This window comes from Lithobates pipiens, unplaced genomic scaffold (genome assembly GCF_037356315.1).
Source record: "Lithobates pipiens isolate NorthernLeopardFrog02 unplaced genomic scaffold, aLitPip1_a1.2 Scaffold_13, whole genome shotgun sequence".
NCBI lineage: Eukaryota > Metazoa > Chordata > Amphibia > Anura > Ranidae > Lithobates > Lithobates pipiens.
Genome location: NW_027507718.1, coordinates 40,196,251 through 40,215,427, shown reverse-complemented (window position 1 = coordinate 40,215,427; position 19,177 = coordinate 40,196,251). Strand labels below are relative to the sequence as shown.

At 40.7% G+C, this 19,177-nt stretch overlaps 1 protein-coding gene across 3 annotated transcripts in view; it reads left to right on the top strand.

Moving 5' to 3' along the window:
* The window catches only part of SPATA6L (spermatogenesis associated 6 like), a 109,061-nt gene that overhangs the window by 18,160 nt on the left and 71,724 nt on the right, over positions 1-19,177 (top strand). For all 3 annotated transcript variants that reach the window (XM_077475031.1, XM_077475030.1, XM_077475029.1), the window contains exons 4-5: positions 2,309-2,357; positions 6,155-6,196. In XM_077475031.1, coding sequence (XP_077331157.1) covers positions 2,309-2,357; positions 6,155-6,196 — 91 coding nt within the window. The remainder of the gene's footprint in view (positions 1-2,308; positions 2,358-6,154; positions 6,197-19,177) is intronic.

Below are 19,177 nucleotides of genomic sequence, written 5' to 3'. Positions count from 1 at the left end.
GGTCCTGCCTCATTATACAGGCATACCAATGTAAAATACTTGAATGTATTAAATTACAGGTTTGTCCTTTAAACTCAGACCTATGGATAATTTTATTTCACTGCACATCTAGTAGCCTATACAAAAAAATCAACCACTATATAAAGCCACACTAGTTAAAAAAAATCACACTATAAATATGTAAATATTGAAGTATAGCCTCATGCATAATTTTGATTGGCAAAAGTAAGTATTTTCAGGTACAAATGTCTTGTTGGAATGAAATGTAAAGGATTACAGAATATACTTTTTGTTCAGCACACTATATCTGTGTAAGATGTTTTATATCATTGTTCTTTTCACCAGTGAAGTGCTAATATACCTCACCTGTATGCTTGTTTTGGCTCTATGACCCACTAAGTAATAAAGCAGGTATAAGAATGCCAGCCTGGGAGCCTTGGCATCTGTCACAGAGCACTATTGTGTGAAAACTAAGGAATGGCAGCTTTCATCACAGGCTCTTACAATTTTTTTTTTTTTTAGGCTATTTGTGGCAGATTTTCTTTAATGCCCAGAGCCATTTTTTGTGGTTTACACATGGCAACGTCTTTAATATTTTTTTGTGATGTTCAGATAAATGTCAGCATGCTTTTTTTTCAGTGCAGTTGAGAAAAAACATGAATCATCTTTTTCAGGTTGCTTAAAATGATTGTCAAACCTAAAGTGAAGTAGAAAGGGAGTTATGTAACTTGGCAACAAATTAAGAATGCAGCAAAAAGCTTTCATGTGAATAACGATTTGATCAAAAGTTAAACAACTTTTTTGTACTGAAAGGTCAGAACCCCTGACTCGTTTTCATTGCTTTTTGTGTCCCCATTGAAGACATATCCCTTACTTTCACTGTCAGTGACCACCACCAGGGTAAATTTTTTTAAGGGAAGTCTGCCAATGGGTACACATACTATACATGCAGAGTTTACACCTTCCCCATCCTACTTAAAAATTTTCTTATTGCTGTTTAACTGTATTGGAGAGATAGCCTATATACTGTATATATATTTGCCAGTAATATTCAGTAAATGTATAATGCAGCGGTTGTGTTCTTTGTGAAATAGGGAGAGGGAACTCTTATGAAGAACGGTTTTGGGCACTCGGGGAACTCTGGTCAGGGATAATCCTGCTTTAAGGTTTTATTTGGTATAGTATGTAATATGGTGAACAATGTAGGGGGTTATTTACTAAAGGAAAACCCACTTTGCACTGCAAGTGCACTTGGGAGTGCAGTCTCTGTAGATCCGAGGGGGACATGCAAGGAAAATAAAAAACAGCATTTTAGCTTACACATGATTGGATGATAAAATCAGCAGAGCTTCCCCTCATTTCAGATCTACCCCTTAGATTTAGAGCGACTGCACTTCCAAGTGCACTTGCAGTGGCGTTGCCTTTAGTAAATAACCCCCATATAGTGTTAAAGGCCATGAGTTCACCAGAAAATCAAGGTAGAATGCTTTCTAGAATTCCTTGCACACTGTTTTCTGGGCACAGTTTAAATCGCTGCTTTTGCTAAATAAGTTTATATGTGTATGTGTAAAGTGCAAGTTTTCAGTGAATGTGTAGCAAATATGCAGTGAATGTGACATTTGCCTGATTATAAATAGGGTCTATTGTACAGTAAACATAATTCTTCATTGAAGAATGTTTGTAAATGTAGTTTTAAGCCACGTACACATGATCGGAAATTCGGCCAGCAAAAGACCGATGAGAGCTTTTAGTCGGAAAATGCGATCGTGAGTATGCTCCATCGGACTTTTGCTGGCCGAATTTCGGCCAGCAAAAGATTGAGAGCATGTTCTAAATTTTTCGGTCGGAAAAAGTTCCTATCCGAAAATCCATTCGTATGTATGCAATTCCAACGTGCAAAAACTCGCGCATGCTCGGATTCAACTACGAGACGGAAGCTATTGGCTATTGCTATTGAACTTAATTTTTCTAGGCCGTCGTACGTGTTGTACGCCACCGTGTTCTTGACCGTCAACATTTGCATACATTTGTATGCAAGACAGCTTGAGCAAAATCCTGCCGGAATTCCTTCTGGAAAACCATCAGAGCTTTTTCCGACCAAAATTCCGATCGTGTGTACATGGCATTAGTTAGCAAATGTGAAGGTAATTCTTCCCAGCAAATGTGCTTTGTATGTGGGGAATGATTTGCATGTCCCAAACCAGCAAATGTGTAGTGAATGTCACTACTTCTCTGCATTTTAAATCCATTTCTATGCAACACCTTGATTCTATCTATCTTTAATCCTTTATTTGTGCTATTTTTGCAGGTTTTTGAAAAGCAAGTAGATCCGGCTGCAGTGGTTAAAATTTTGGAGCGTAAGTGGAGCCACTGATTCTTTGCTTAAATGGAAACTATTCGTAAATTATATACAGTATCTTTTGTAACCTGGTTTATGTTAAAACAATGTTTTTTCTCTATTGAGCGACACAGGGATTCAGATACAGTTGTGATTATGTTGCCACCCACAGGAGGGTTAGACACTGGCAAACAGAAAAACTGTGAGCCAGCTCCTGTATAACCCTTCCTCTACCCAGCATGTCTCTAATTTTTGATAGTTTCCTTGGAGGATTGAAATCTTTTCTTAAAAGTCTGCCAGTTTTTGGTAGCATTTGTTCTTTGATTTGGTTCAAGGGTTTCTTCCTCCTATTGACTTTAAACAAGATTCCTCACCACATTGCTGCTTGAGTTGTTTTTTTTTATTTATTTTTTTTATATGGCACCAAAGTCCTAAACTTGACTTTGGTGTGCTGTACCTGAACTCTGCTGTACTGGGTGTTGTGGGCTGGCTTGGAATGTGACCATCGGGCACTGGGCTGTGCATTATGTCCCTTCCTGGACCTTTGTGTACTTGTAAAAGTTATCCCCTTTCTAGGTCCAGAGCTATGGCATTAACTCAGTGCTTGACCTTGTCTCTGGAATACTCACTTACGAGTGAGGCTGTTTGGGTTTGACCACTTTGACTATCCAGCATTCCAGTAAAGAGAGATTATCTTTTGGTCCACAGGCTAATTTCATGCTTCTAGTCATTTTCTCCTTTTTATCTGTATGGTCCTACTGCAGAGAGCAATTCACCTTCCCTAGTCTCCGTGGGTCCATGTGTTAAATCGGTTTCTGGAGCTGTTCTCCATTTGAGCCTCTTCTCCTTACCTCAGAAAAATTCCCTGTCTTTGGTACATGGAAAGCCCTTCAATGTACATTGTACCTCCAGTGCTACCCCTCTCCCACAAGGTCAACCATGGCCAGATCTGACTGTCCGCTGCTTGGATGAGGACCTGGATCCTCAGTTGCTAGGTTCACCACTACCTCACGGAGCACTGATTCTTGTGTTCAGCCTTCTGTGCTTTCCTGGCATTTCTGTTGTGGAATATTTGGACAACTGGGGGTTTTACCACCTCCCCAAAATATTAAGCACCAGCCACCACTGCTCACAACACTGACACATATGCTCTCTCAGTTCCAGAGAACTGACCCTTTTGCTCCTTCACTCTCACATTACTGACCCATATGCTCTCTCACTCTATTCCCACACAAGAAAAACACAGTAAGGAAAAAACACTTGCAACTGATGGAGGGAATCCTGTTTCTACTAGGAGCCATCTAGTGGCAGCTGTTGGAACTGTAGTCAATGAAACTGCATATAAGGTGCTCAACTACCTAGGTACCCGAGAGCTTTTCTTGTTTCCATGTCGACCTAGTGACTGGAATTTGTCCAACCATGCCCTTGCTTTATCCCAATAACCCAAGTTTTAGGAAAACCTTTCCCTCCTGGTATTCAGGACCAAGCACTTTTTGGTGATTGGTGAGTCTGGAAAACCACAACCACAACCATGCACTACTTTTTTTTTTCCTGGCCTACCTTCCACCTGCACAAAACAAAGTGAATGTCTGCAGGGATAAAGCGTTATTACATATACTTACAACTCTCCTGGCTCTATTATGTGGGGAATGATGTCACTAAAATTTTTGCTAAAATACCTGGAATTGTGGAATAGTGTCTTCACTTTCAAGTACTCAGCAATGCCCAGGATCTCAAAGAAAAGGATAGTGATGTCACCCATTTTTTGTAAACGTGAACCTTGTGAGCTGCTATGGACCATAAATATATTCTAATTAATACCACCTAAATATTGCATCAAAATAATAAATAAATAAACAATCAAAAAAATATATGAAATGATAACCATCTGCTCCCATCAATACACACACACACACGTATGTGTGCAATACAATATAACTCTAAAATTGTGTAGAGCTTTTAAACACAATCCCTATTTATATATACAGTAACACTAGGTATACTAATAGCGACTAAATTCTAAAACCATTTCTCTAAACACTCTTGCTGTGTCTCTTGCTTATTACCACTCTTCCACATGTAGGGTCATATAAGGCTGTGTCTCCTTTAAATGGGCTCTTAAAGGAGAAGTACAGGCAAAGCTCCTTTGGCTGTACTTCTCCTGTGGATCACAGGAATGCAGAAGTCCTGTGACTCCTGTGACCCGTTTTCAGCCAGTTCAGGCTCGAGCAAGATCTCGACAATGCAGTACGGATCCGCCCACATGCATGGGCCGACACTTTGCTCAGCCTCTCAGCGTGCTGTTGAGAGCCTGAGCCAGCCGCTACCGCCCCCTCCACAGCCCAGTGTTTCAGTGAGCGCGGGGGTCAAGGAGCTCTGAGAACCAAGCGATCTTTGGTGTGTGATCGCTCAGTTCTCAGTCTTAGAGGTGCCAGGGGACACATGCAGCATCAGACTAATGCTGCATCCAGCTAGGTAAGTATGATTCTGGAACGTAACCTCATACTTCTCTTTTAATGTACCCTTTCCCGATTATTACACCTCCTCATAAGCAAGATTGTGATTCAAAAACCTACACAGATTCCTGGTAACTCCCATTTAAGGCACTTTCTCCGGGTATCTCCCTTCTTATACCTCTCCACTCAGCCACACGTAGAGAAAAACTCAATATAGTGCTTTATCTTTGCCTTTTATTCACACACTCCCATATAATAGAAGATTCACATACGTAAGTATTAGCACTTTCTCCTGTCAAATAAATGTGATTTGTGTATACAGATCCTGATCTCTCTCCACTTCCTGTATGTGATAATGTCATCCAGTTTAGCCTCGCCCCTACGGGTTTCATCACAGGGTCCAGTGCCTTCATCAGGGTGAATCAGTTCCCCTTGACGAAGTCACGTGACCATGTGATGAAATATGGTGATAAGCAAGGTCTGTGTAAAAATAAAAAAGAAGCACAGCAAGAGAGTTTGGAGAAATGGTTTTGAAATTTGAACACTATTAGTATACACAATATTTTGAAGAGACTTTTTATTTTTTGAACACTGATAGCACGCATGGTGTTATATGTGACTAGTGATTGTGCTTAAAAACACTACACCATTTTTGAGTCATAGTGATGTCACCTATGCCTAGGCATCACAGGTGGAAACCAAGGTAAGGTAAGTACATGAACTCCCCCCCCCCCCCCCCACAGGCTTTTTTCCTAATTTTGCACATTGTTTTTGGCATTTGGGCTTGTTGGGATAGGGTACCTGAAAAGAAAAGAAAAAGCAGACCTTGCATTTTTGGTGGAAGATCTGCTTTAAGCACTTCTATTATCTCAAGAAAGACTCCTTATGTCATGTTTATTTTGAGTTCCTTCTTATTTGCTTATGTGGCTTTGTCTACCAGATGATATCCTCCTCAAAGTGACGTATGTAGCCGGCTATATTGCTTATTAGACGTGAAGTGTCGGTATTCACAGCAGAGACTTCTGGCATCTTTACCTTGGGGAATCTAACTGACAGATTTTCTTTACAACTCCCCACAAGATCTATTCCTAGTGTAATCTGCAGAGAAAAAGATCATCAAGTGAACACACCATATGCAAATACAAAAGGGTCTTATTTAGCTTCTGAATGGCAATTTTCATGTGTTATTTGAGATTTCACAAACATATAGGGGGGGCCATAACCACATCTGATCTGGTATATGGTTTCTACATAATTGCTGTAGCAGAGCTCTATGTGATTCTTGTCTTGTGTGCTTTAGCATCATTCAGTTAATTATTTATTGATACTAAACTGGTGTGTACAATATTTCACTTTCCAGAACACCCAGCTGGATTTGAATTGATACAAATCGGCCAGTCAGGTAAGAAAAAGCACATCTGTGCATTTATATGTTCAAAGAACATTGATCCCTATTATTCAAACTGAATGTTAACTGGTTAAATGTTTAATGTAATAGAGACTCCAAGAAAATATTCCTGAATTGTTGTATATCAACTCTTGTTTTAGTCATGTTAGTAAACATTTCTTTGTCCACGGTATATATCTTTTGTAGTCATGCTCTTTCATACACATTCATTTATTCTCCTTTTGAGTTTACATGTAAAATTTGATTTTTGTAAGCAAACAAACCTTTTCACATTGACATTTGCAAAAAGACTTAGTTTGATAGAAAATATTTATAGGAATCAGTGATAAAGTTGCTGAATAGGTAAGCAGTGTCTCTACCAAAGGCTTTTCCTTGCCCACATCTATACCAACCTTTACAGTGGCTTAATACTTTAAGCTCTGTATATACTGTAAGGCTTCTTGTTGGGGTAGGATGTGAAATATCGGACATTTATGACCATTGTGTGGAGGGGAAGAAAGAGACCGTTTTACCATTTATGGTTGCCTTGGAACAGAGAACTGTATTTATGACTGTTGTGGGAGAGGTACAAGTTGAGAACCTCATACTTCAGATCAAAAATGCAATTATTGAAGAGGCCTGATTTAATGCATTTAGTACTTTTCTATTGTGTCTATTGTGGATGCTCATGTACCACATACTAATAATTAATAGCCTTTATTCTAGTCTCAATGTTATGGCCAGCTTAAGGTTTAGGTCAAGGGTTATATTCAGGATGAGGGTGAGGTTAAGAGTTGGGTTGATGATTTAGTCTAAGGTAAGGTTAAAAATGAAATCCGGGGACATATTTTTTTTTTTACTAGTAATGGCGGCAATCAGCGACTCTCTGCCCGTCGCCGCTGCACAGCCTGTCAAGTCTTAGTCTCTGGGCCCCGGCTACTACTGGGTTGGGAGCGGAGGAAGATCACTCCGCCAGGGAAGGCAAGGAGATAAGCAGGTAGGCGGCTGGCCGGGACTTGAGCCAAGGCAGAAGAACATGGACCTGATACTAAAAAAAATATTCCCTCCGCTCCAACCAGCACAGGATCATCAGAAAGAGGCACAGATAATGGGAAAAAAAATACATCCCCCTAATCTAGTAGTAGCGGCGGAGTGGGGGTGTGTAATTCAGAATTTTTATTTACATTTTTTTATGTTTTTGAAATTGCCCCAGCCTCTGTTCAAAATCTAATCCGGGGACAAAACCGACAGACTTGGTCCAGGGACAGTGTCCTCAATCTGGGGACTGTCCCCAGAAACCGGGGATGTCTGGTCACCCTAGTCTAAGGGCTAGATTTACAGGGCTACACTTAGGTTCAGGGTTAGGTTTTTGGGCTAGGCTCAGGTTCGGGGTTAGATTAGATTTAGGCTTGGGTTTAGGGATTACACTGAAGAGTGTTTTTTTTATTTGATTCATTACATTTTCGAAGTCTAATAAACATACACGCAGTTAAGAATACTTGCACTTCATAAATTAAGAGGGGAGAAAGTTGTACATTCAGATTGTAACGTGTGGTGCCCATCTTGCAACCCTTTACCAGTTTTTGTCTATTACTTATTATTTATACACACTATCACAACTCTGGATGAAGTGCCCTGCTTTAAAGAAGTCCCTCTGTCTTAATTATCAGAGGATACAACCTTATTTTGAATATTAACATACTTTCCAAATTTTAATGTTAACATACATAGGCGTCAGTACTATGTTGTCTCCTTATACTGTATCTCCTACATTATCCAATATTTATAACAAATAACATTATAAAATTTTGATACAAGGTCTTATTCAAATACTATAGGGGATCAGGAAATAATTATTTCCCCTTAAAGCTGTTGTATGCCCAACCTGTAAGACAAAGGCATAATGAGCTATTATGCATCGAATACTAGCTCATTATGAAATACTTACCTTAGAACGAAGCCCCTGTACCGACCTCCCGGTCACCGATGAGGGTGCTGACATGTTCCCTTTGTATTTCTTCCGCGTTCACGGCTTCTGGTCTCTTGTAGAGCCGGAGCCGCGAACCCGGAAGAAACGCAGAGGGAACATGTCAGCTCCCTCAGTGGTGACTGGGAGGAGGAGTCCTCCGTTCCGGCAAGGAGCTCTGATTTTTCCGGCAGCATCTGCTGGCCCTTCAGAGCGCATGCACTGCGGGCGTCAGCGGCTGCATGCAAGGTGAATATCTCCTACACCGTACAGGTTTTGGAAATATTAATTTTACCTACAGGTAAGCCTTATTATAGGCTTACCTGTAGGTAAGAATCACCATGTGGGATATACAACCGCTTTAATAGCAAACTGACCTAATTTATAAGAGGTTTGTGTGCCTTCTGCTGCATAAATTGTAAATACAGGGTCCTTAGGGAGCAAGTTTTTTTTCTTTTTGTGTTTTTTTTTGAGGGGAGGGGTTAACTGCATGTAAATCTGAACCTCACTGCAGTCAATGGGAGGCAAATCTTTAAAGCGGTTGTAAAGTGTTATTTTTATACTTACCTATTTTGTTTAATGGTATTGCACAGGGCAGCCATAAACCTCCTCTTCCCGGGTTTCTGACCAGCATTGCCCCCTTCTCCTCTTCTGTGTCTGCCTCCATAGCAAAGTGAAGAAATGTTTCAGGAATAAGTACATGGGGAATATTGTGTTCTGCCTACATAACAAGCCGCTTGCTATGTGAGCAGGTGTGTTTGCTCACTCCTGAACCAGGCTCTGTGCATCCATAGATGCACACAGCATGGCTTGGCCACACCCCTGCTCCTTTCAGTGACAGCAGCAGGGGCCTGCTGCCTCTGTGTCCTGTGAGGAGAGGAACACAGACCAGCGCTTCTGCCGTCGGACCCAGCACTGGATCGAGATGGGTATTTAGGGAATGCATTAAGGTGAAAAATGTCTTGGTTTTAAAACCACTTTGAAATTCAGCCTGCTCTCCTCCAATGATCAGAATTGTCCTAACATTCCCCCCCATGTACAGCTATTCACTGGGAAGATCAGTGTACTGCTGTTTCTCCTTTTGCAGCTGAAAACATAGAGGTTATGCGATCACATAAAAAAAAAAGGGGAAAAAGTATTTTTTTTTTATATGTACAGTATACACAAATGTTTTGTCTTTCATTTCTATTTGAAACGAAATTGGTTGCTTTAAACAACATGCTTACATTTATTTATTTTTTTTAAAGGCGTCGGGCCCCCATTAAAATCCATACCAGGCTTGATTTTTAAGCTGACTTAAAGTATATGTAAACAATCACCTTGTAAAACAACCCATTCAGTGTAACGTAGAAATGAAAGGCAAAACATTTGTGTATACATATAAAAAACACTATAAATACCCTTTCCCCCCCTTTCTTATAAGTGATTACATGCTCTCTGTTCTCAGCTGAATAAGGAGCTCAGAGAGCTAGGGAAAGAGAAACAGCAGCACACTGATTTGTGTGTCAGCACCAGTCTGATCATTAAAAGAGGCCAGGCTGAGGTGTCTGCACAGCCAGAAAACTGACCATGTTGTACTTTCCTGCCTAGTGTGGTCAGGTTGTCATAGGAAAGCAGAGTGATGTGCAGGAACACCAGGTATTTTACACAAAGGAAGCCATACAAAGAGAACAGGATACATTTTCAAGTACATGGTACAGCAGGCACATGTCAAAAATATGAAATTCTGGGTTGACATATTCTTTAAGGTGGGAGTTAACAGCTTCAGATCTCCAGGCACAGCTGCACCAAAGATGATCCAATGAGAACACACCTCCTCCTGCCCCCTCCTCAATTGAAAAACATTCTTTCTCTGATTACAATGCCTGTAATGCAGTCTGTGAATGTGGGAGCGAATCCTGTGACTGATCATTCACGATTAACAGATCGTGGCAGACCTCGTCCACCTCCTGTGGCGCTGCCCGAAGCTCCACAGGTACTGGAAAGAGGTAATTGACACGCTCAATATGGTGTTTCATACGCAGATACCTACGGACCCCATATGTTGTATTCTAGGGGTCCTGGAGGATGTGATTCCTGAGGAGCCGGTCAGGGTGGCAGTCTCCAGGGCGCTATTCCAGGCTAGGAAACTTTTATTACTGGGCTGGAAATCCGCGGTGCCTCCTGCATCAGCGACTTGGATAACGCATATGGGTTACACCCTCATAATGGAAAAATATATCTACCAGCATAGGGGATGCCTGGTAAGGGTTTGAGCGCATATGGTCACGGTGGCTAGACACACCGGGGCTGAGCCCAAATGAGCTTGTGATGTCCAGACTACTACAAGGTTTATAAAACAGACTGCCTAGGTCAGGCACAACAAGCAGAATGTGGTAGCCTTAAGAGTTATATGAGCAGATGGAGGGGAGGAGGATTACAGAGGGGAAACGTGTGATGATGTAATGCCTGTATGTACATTAACAAGTGAAAGCTGGTTAACTGTAATTGTGCACTGGAAATTGCTGTATACCTGTGAGCTTAATAAAAACCTTTTTGATTAAAAAAAAAACAGATTGTGGCAGCTGCTGGCTTCCTGACAACCAGCCTGTGTAGAAAATTGTCACTTTGAGGCCTAATGTACATGGAACGTTGAGGCAACCTCTTCTGAACAGTTTTTTTGACAGCTTGAAACCGGCGTTTAAAAACGTTTGCATGCCGTGTTTAGTCGCGTTTAGCCGTGTTTGTGTCTAGGAGTGTTTAATATAACATTATAAGACCCTCCCAAAGCACAAAAAGCAGTATTATTTAACTATTTCAGACATTCTGTGAGACCAGAGAAAACAAGAGTGTACTTGTATCTACCTCAATTTGGGTGCTTTTACTATGGATCCCATAATGAGCATATGTAAGGAAATTAAAAAAGCCAGATATTAAATTTCATGCAACTATGTTTGATCAAGTCGGGGGTCAAACTCAATGGTGGGGTCATCTGGTCCAAATCTAACAACATATAGGTCAAATTCCAATTAAACTTTGGTTAACAGCAATGCTAGTGTTGTATTGGATTGGATCATGGGTTCATTAGGGGTATATAAATGGTCTATGAATTATTGCAAGCAATTATACAATTTTACATTTTTTTTTTGTGGTTTTTCATCATTTGCTATAATTTTTAAGTTTTGTAATGTAAAATAAATAGGGCACCTTTAAAAAAGCTTCTAAACGAAAACACGGTTAAACACCGGTACCGCGTTTTGACGCGTTTGGTGTCTGAAACTTTGACGTTTGAACTATTTATTTTTTTTGCCTTCAAAGAAAAGCCTACAAACGCAACTAAAACGCCTAAAAATAACATTAAATGAACTTGTGTACATGCACACGTTAGATAACATTGGATGAGTTTAGGGGCAGCCTCCAACTTCCTCTGAACGTCCGTTTACCAGCAGAAGTTTACATGAGGCCTTAGCAGCAGTAGTAATACCACTGCTAAATGTGTTACTTCCTGCTACAACCAGAGGTTTGGCTTGTTGGGTGGTTGCACATCCCATTTATTAAACAAGCAAAGTTTGGACTGAATTTTACATTGGTCCAAATCTGAAGCTCATCACCTTTAGTATTTATCTTTTCAATATGCTCACATACTTGGTTTTTAACCCTCTGCCACAACCACATTTTGTATCTAGCCCTCTTGCCTCTTTTAGATTATAAGGCTTTTTTTTTTTGACCACAGCATATTTATTTTTACTGTTCACTTGTGTGTTATATTGTTTGTTATAGGCAATTTATATTCTCACTTTATGCCGCACTGTTAAAAAAAATGCTGACACTAAAGAGGCTATATATTGTGGAGAGTAGACATGTGCATGATGAAAAAATGTGTTTTGCTTCATTTAGATTAGTTAATCTAGTTATTTAGTTTTGTTACGTTTGGTTGATTCGTTCAATACGTATTCGAAATTCGTTCTATGTATTTTTTTTTCAAATACCGTTTTTTTGTCTCAATTCAAAACGTTCGAATCGATAAATTTCAAATCGGTCGAATCAAAGGTTTTCTTATTTTTTTTTTTTTTTCAATTCGGATGTGGCAGCCGTGTAACCAAACATCTGATTGTTATTTATACAGATTGATCTTGCTTGTATTAATTATACATTTATTCAAAATATGCAAAGTGTTCTAATTAATAAAAGTAGTATCTTACTTTCAACGTTTTACTATGTACAATACTGTGCAGAAGTGTTAGCCAGCTGAGAAAAAGTAATGTCAAGTACAAATACTTTTAAATATTATACTGGTTTATTTTTTATCAATTTCACACTTGCAACGTGAACAAACAAAAGAAAAATCTTCATCAAATGCTTACAATGACTCTTTAAATCACCCTTTGGCTTCACAAAAACAGCATTATTTTGAAATGGTACACTAATAACACAGTCTTTGGTTCGATGTAAAATTAGAGTCAAATTTCAATCAGATATTCGGAAATTTGGACAAATTTAATTTAGTTATTCAGAGAATTTGATAAAATTTGTTTGTACTGTAATTCGGGGATTCGGCTACATCCAAATCTCCGAATAACGAAAAAATGGTCTGAATATTTATTCGAAACAAAACGAACCACACCTTTCGAGTGGAGAGGGGATATCACTATCCACTGGACAACCAAGTGTTTATTTGCCGTTTTTACATAACATTTACAAAATGTTTTAATTTTTTCGTTTATACTGGCTATTGTATGTCAGGGGACATTGAGATGTGTAATCAGGGTACTGATCATCAGTGCAATGATTACAATAAAGTGCCACCAGTGCCACCAATCAGTGCCCATTAGTGATGTCAGTCAGTGCTGGCTATCAGTGGTGCCTATCAGTGCTGCCCATCAATGCCCATCAATTCCCATCAGTGCCACCTATCAGTGCCGCAAGGGCTTATAACATAATTGGTCACGATTAATAAAGAAACCAATTTTTGGTCCAATAACTCCTCCTCCTCCTGTTCCTGGACTTGGGTCAAAGCAATAACTCCAAGGCCAATAATAAATAACACGTTCTCTCCTCTGATTCCGCAACATGTCTGGTTAATGAACAACCATTCAGAAACAAACTGAAAAGCACGAAATGAAAAGCGCTAAATGAAAAGCGCAAAATGAAATTCACGAATCAACACTCACCAAACTTCTACTAACACAAAATTAGCATAAGGAGCCCAAAGGGTGGCGCTAAAGAGCTGAAAAAAACAGGTAGTACATCACTACGTTTGTATTTGTTGGCCGACAATTCCTTGCCGTTTGTATGAAAGACAAAATCCAGTCACACGCCTTCAGACAAAAGTCAGAGGTTTTGTCTATGGAAAATCTAATCATGTGTACAAGGCTTAACACTTCAGTGTGGTGTTTGATTTTCATATTCAAATAATATGTTCAATACATTAAGGTAGTAGAGTGGAGCCTGATGTGTCCCATGGAGTCCTCTCTGCTTAAAGTGGTTGTAAACCACTCTGTGTCACTTTTACCTATAGGTAAACCTAGAATGATAGGAAAAGGAGGAGGCTTAAATTCTCCCTTTTCCTCATGGGAGGCAGGAATGGGCAGTTTTAAGTTCCCCCAGGTGGATCTCCTGGGTACTCACGTGGCTTGGGAGAGGAATAAAAATGACCTCATAGGTCTCATGTATCAGCCTTGAAATTGGTTAAATCCAGACCCCAAAAAGGGCTATAAAAAGGGGGTTACGTCCAGTCTGGCTCAGTCGCCTCAGAAGAGGCAACTGAGCCTGACTGGATTTATCAGGGCTGTAGTTATGTGGTGGTGTCACCTTTGTAAAAAAAAAAAACACACACATACAAAGGACTAATAGTAGAAAGTAATAAAGTTCTCAGAAGTTATTTTGATGATTATATTGTGTTGAAAGTGATTGAGTCTGGAATATATTATATGGAGACTGAGTCGTAGTGGCTAAGTTGTTTAAAGTTTATATATTTGGTTTTCTTAGGCTCCATGCACATTGGACATTAAAATAATGTTATAAAAAGCCAGTTGCTTTTCAGTGAGCCTTTCAATGTTTTTTAACGTTTTTGCAATAGCATTTATTAACGTTCTTTAGCGTTTTTCCGCATTAGTGGTTTTTAGCATTTTTTTACAATGGATCAAAAACGCCGGTGAGCCACATTTTTGAGCGTTTATTGACGTTTATCAGCATTTATGAGCATTTGCCATTTTTTGTTGTCAGAAAAAATTATTCCTGAATGTGATTCTATGATGTTCAGAAAACAGCCCACTGCTGATAAACATCCCAAAACATCCATGTGTGGACACATAGGATAACATAGAGGGGAGTTTATGGGCTGTTAAACGGCTCCTAAAAATGGCCATTTATGAGCTTCAGTGTGCATGGAGACTTATGATGAATTAATCTATTGTTTTTGAAACCAATAATTAACAGCCGTGGCCTCGTTAATCGAACACTTGTCTGCGCTCTTTCATTTTAAAGTTAAGTTTGTTATTTAGGGTTCCTGCCTCCTGTCCCATAGGGCTTACCTATAGAGGGTGGAAATAACTCCTAATCGGTCGCAGCTTATGAGATATTTGCTGTACACTGCGCCAATGAGTCGTCGGCGCATTCGCTGTGAAGAAACGCTCCTCCGTGCCATTTCTTCATTTGCAAGTGGCACAACTGATGGCTCCTGTGCGCATGTCAGTCACATAGCCGGACTTTGCGGCCCCAGAAAGAAGAGGAGTGAAGTGGGGACCAGTGGGGACATTGCAGGTTTCATTAGGAGGCAAGTGCTACATAATGGGCTAATATGCAATGCGATCCATTGATACTTTCTACAGTCCCGTGAATGAAGGTCTGCATCTCAGTCGGGAACTGCGGCTGGAGGTATAACCTGAGCATTGCACCTACAATTCACTGATATTCTTTGCAGGTTCCAATGCAAAAAAAAATGCACACTATTAAACACTTGCCTACAGGGCACTTTCACCCCTATTCCTGCCCAGGCCAATTTTCAGCTTTCAGCGCTGTCACACTTTGAATGACAATTGCGTGGTCATGTTACACTATAATCATGGTGGTATTCGATAACTGCTGTGTTTTTTATTTTTTACATAAAAAAAAAAAAAAAAGCAAAGATTTAAAAAAAAAGGGTTTCTGTCAGTAAATTTTGTAAATAAGTAATTTTTCTCCTTCACTGATGTGTGCTGATGAGGCGGCACTGATAGGCTGCACTGATTGGCACTGATGAGGTGGCACTTATGGACACTGATGAAGAGGCACTAATATGCCGCACTTATGGGCACTGATGGGCATTGATGGGCATTGATGGGCAGCACTGATAGCCAGCACTGACTGACATCACTAATGGGCACTGATTGGTGGCACTGATGGGCACTGATTGCTGGCAGTGGTGGCACTTTATTGTAATCATTGCACTGATGATCAGTACCCTGATTACACATCTCAATGTCCCCTGCGAGGAGATGCCACTGATCGGCTCTCCTCACCACACACTCTGTCAGTGTGAGGCAATGAGAGCCAATTACCGTGTTTACATGTGACCGGCTGTGATTGGACACAGCCAATCACATGGTTAAAAAGCCGCAGCTCTTTACAGAGATCGGGGGCATGCCGTGTTCTAACAACAAGGAGCGATTGCGATCGCCGCTCTGCGAGCCCTTGCGGGAGCGGCTGTTTGGGTGCGCCGTCATATGACTTCCACCCAGAACGAGAGCCGCACCGCCCCTCTTTCATTTGACGGTGGGAGGGCGGCAAGTGGTCAAAGTGTTACTAAACCCAGGAGCCTGCATTCACTATACCTGGTCTACCGCAGTACACAGAACATGGAAATGCAATTATTTTAGTAAATTTAAACTGCTAAATATCTTTTCTCATCGGCAGTATATAGCAGTCTTATGACTTTTATAAGTGTCTGGTTAAAGATTGTAGAAGGAGTTTTCATTCTCCTGTGACTGTCCTATGACCCCTGATCCTCTGTCTGGACAATGCTGATTGGCCCTGTGCCGATCACATACACCATCCCAAGAAAAAGATTCTAGTAATACACACCAAACTGAGCATGTGCAGCATGTGCAGCTTTCCCCCAAGGCTCTGTACTTTCAAGAGATGGATTGAAGACTGTGGAAGAAGGGGGTGATCTGAGAAGACAGGATCAAACAGCCTATTTACACAATGCGCGGGATTAACCCCTTAGGTTCCACAGTGAGTATAACAAGCATGCTTTACTGCATATACTATACAGACTGATTTTACTGTTGTGGGCTTCATAACACTTTAAGGGTGCATGTATTATTTGTTGAAAAAATAGCACTCTGCTTAGTCTGTAGTTCCAAAGCAAGTGGATCGTAATGAAGATTTGTAAAGCACTGCAGAGGGTTTTATAAATGGGCATTTAAAAAAAATCCTATTATCCACTTATATGATATACGTCGGCACAATGGCAGTGGTGGGCAAATGGGTGTACCTGTACTTCCCCTTTAAGTGGCGGGGCTATCGCGTGTGCGCGTGTCATGTACAGCATCTCCCAGTGATCATGTCACAGAGCCGCAGAACGGGGAAGTGCCTATGTAAACAAGGCATTTCCCCGTTCTGCATTGTGTCATGACAAAGATCACTGCTCCCTTTCATCGGGAGCAGTGATCTCTGTCATGTGAGTTGAAGCCCATCCCCCCCACAGTTAGAATCACTCCCTAGTACACACTTAACCCCTTGATCGCCCCCTAGTGGCTAACCCCTTCACTGCCAGTGTCATTTACACAGTAATCAGTGCAGATTTATAGCACTGATCGCTGTATAAATTACAATGGTCCCAAAAAGTATCAAAAGTGTCTGATGTGTCCGCTATAATGTCGCATTTCGCAATAAAAATTGCAGATCGCCTATCCCCTATTTTGTAGACGTTATAACTTTTGTGCAAACCAATCAATATATGCTTATTGCATTTTTTTCTTACCAAAAATATGTAGAATAATAAGTATCACCCTAAACTGAGAAAAAAACATTTTTTTGTACATTTTTGGTCCCAAAAATGTGTCAAAAGTGTGTGATGTGTCCGTCATAATGTTGCAGTCATGATAAAAAATCGCAGATCATCACTATTACTAGTAAAAAAAAAAAGAATAATAAAAATGCTATAAAACAGAAGCCCTAGAGGTTCCGAACTGGCTCCAATCAATAACAGGACCCCTGAAAAAAACAAAGACCTTTCGAAGGGGGGATGGACTTAAACCCCCAGAGAAGAGGAGAAACTAGATAGCAATTTTCAGCGGAACAATTGGGTGGGGGGGGGGGGGTGGGGGTGAGACTCTGTCTGGGTCCAACTTTTTTGGATTCTTTTTGAAAAATATTTACCCCTGATTGGCACCCCCTCTCTTCTCAGAAGAACTGATTGGAGGTTCCCCTCCCCCTTTTCTCCTTTTTTTTTTTTTTGGGGGTTTCCTCAGTGTCTCCCCTGTCCCCTGAAGGATAATTGGTTGAGGGTCCCCTCCTTTTTTTTTGTCCCCCCCTTTTTTTTTTTTTTCTCTCTCTTCAGAAGGGGAGGGAGGGGGGGGGGGTTAGATGTGAATGGGAAGATAGAGGTTGGGAAATTTTCCCTTTTTTTTCTTTGCTGTTGTTTTGTAGTTGCACATTAGGTTTCTCTCTGGTTGGATGGGGTAAAGAAAGGCATAGGTTTTTTATTTTTTTTTTATTTTGATAAATGTCTTTTTTTGGTGTGTAGAGAAGAAAGAGAAGTTTGGCGGAAACACCCAAAGGGGTGCTCTCTGCCTACTCCTCTCTAAAGGAGTTAATAGGAGGGGGGGGGAAACATTCAGTATAAATATATAAAATAGAAAATAGAAAATATAATTTCACTTAATTATTATTTTTTTTTTTTTTCTCACAGTCTCACAGTTTTACAGTCTTTCTATGAGAACACACAAGAACACATTGGGGTAGTACTAGGAGTAATGATGGGTAGATTGGCACTAATGAGTAAAGATGATACGCAAATCTGTGAAGCGCTTCGTATTTTCTGATTGAGGGGGGGGTAAAGGTATAAAATTTATAAAGGGGGGTAGGGCAAGGGAAGAGGGGGGGAAGATGAGAAAATGGGGAAAAAGAAATACAATATGGATATGTATGAATTATATAAATATGTATATATGATAATTTGTATAAGGCATGAATGAGGTTAACCCCTTCAGAAAACTCCTCCATTAAATTCCAACCTATCGCAGAAGGATCTAAGAACTCCCTTTTTTCCTCTTTTTGGTTTTTTTTTTTTTTTTTCCCCCTTTTTCTCTCTCTCTTTTCGTCTCTTTTTTTTGGTGCTCCCAGGGGCTTGGGTATTTAGTTATTATACTGGTGGTTATACTGTCTATGAGAAAAGGAAAATGAAACACAAGAAAAGATAAGGTAACAACACAAGTAGGACAGGAGGAATGGGGAAAGGTAAGAAAGTAGGGGTAAGGGGGGGGAGGGGTAGGGGAAAGGGGGGAAGAAAGGGAAAGAAAAAAAAAAGGGTAAAGAGAAAGGGGAAATAATTTGGGCACTTATTAAAGTGGGAGGATAGTGGTGTGTAAGAGAAATAGTGGGAGGAGGGGTGAAGAGGAGGGGGGGAGTAGTAAAGTAGAAGATAGCGAGGGGGGGGAGGAGGTACGGGGTAAAGGCACTTTAATTCACACTGTCACTGTGAGGGTGAAGTGGGTAGGTTAGGTAGGTGGGGTAGGTATATAGGATGGGGAAGACCCTGTGGAGTAACTAAATAGAAGGAATAGGAGTTAGAGGTAATAAGAGGAGTGAAGTTAATGAAAGAGAAGTAGTGAGAAGGAAGTAAAACTCTAGGGGGAAAGAGAAGGGGAAGGGAGGGGGGGAGGGAGAGGGAAGAGAAGGGAAGGTCGGAGGGGAGGTTTGGGGGGGGGGGGAGGGGAGGGGCGGTGGAGAGAGAGGAAAGGGAGGTCAGGAAACGAGAAGAGGGAAGGGGAAGGATGGGAAGAGGAGGAGGGGAAGAAGAGAAGAGGAAGGAAGGAGAGAGAAAAGGGGGGAAAGGGACTAGAGGA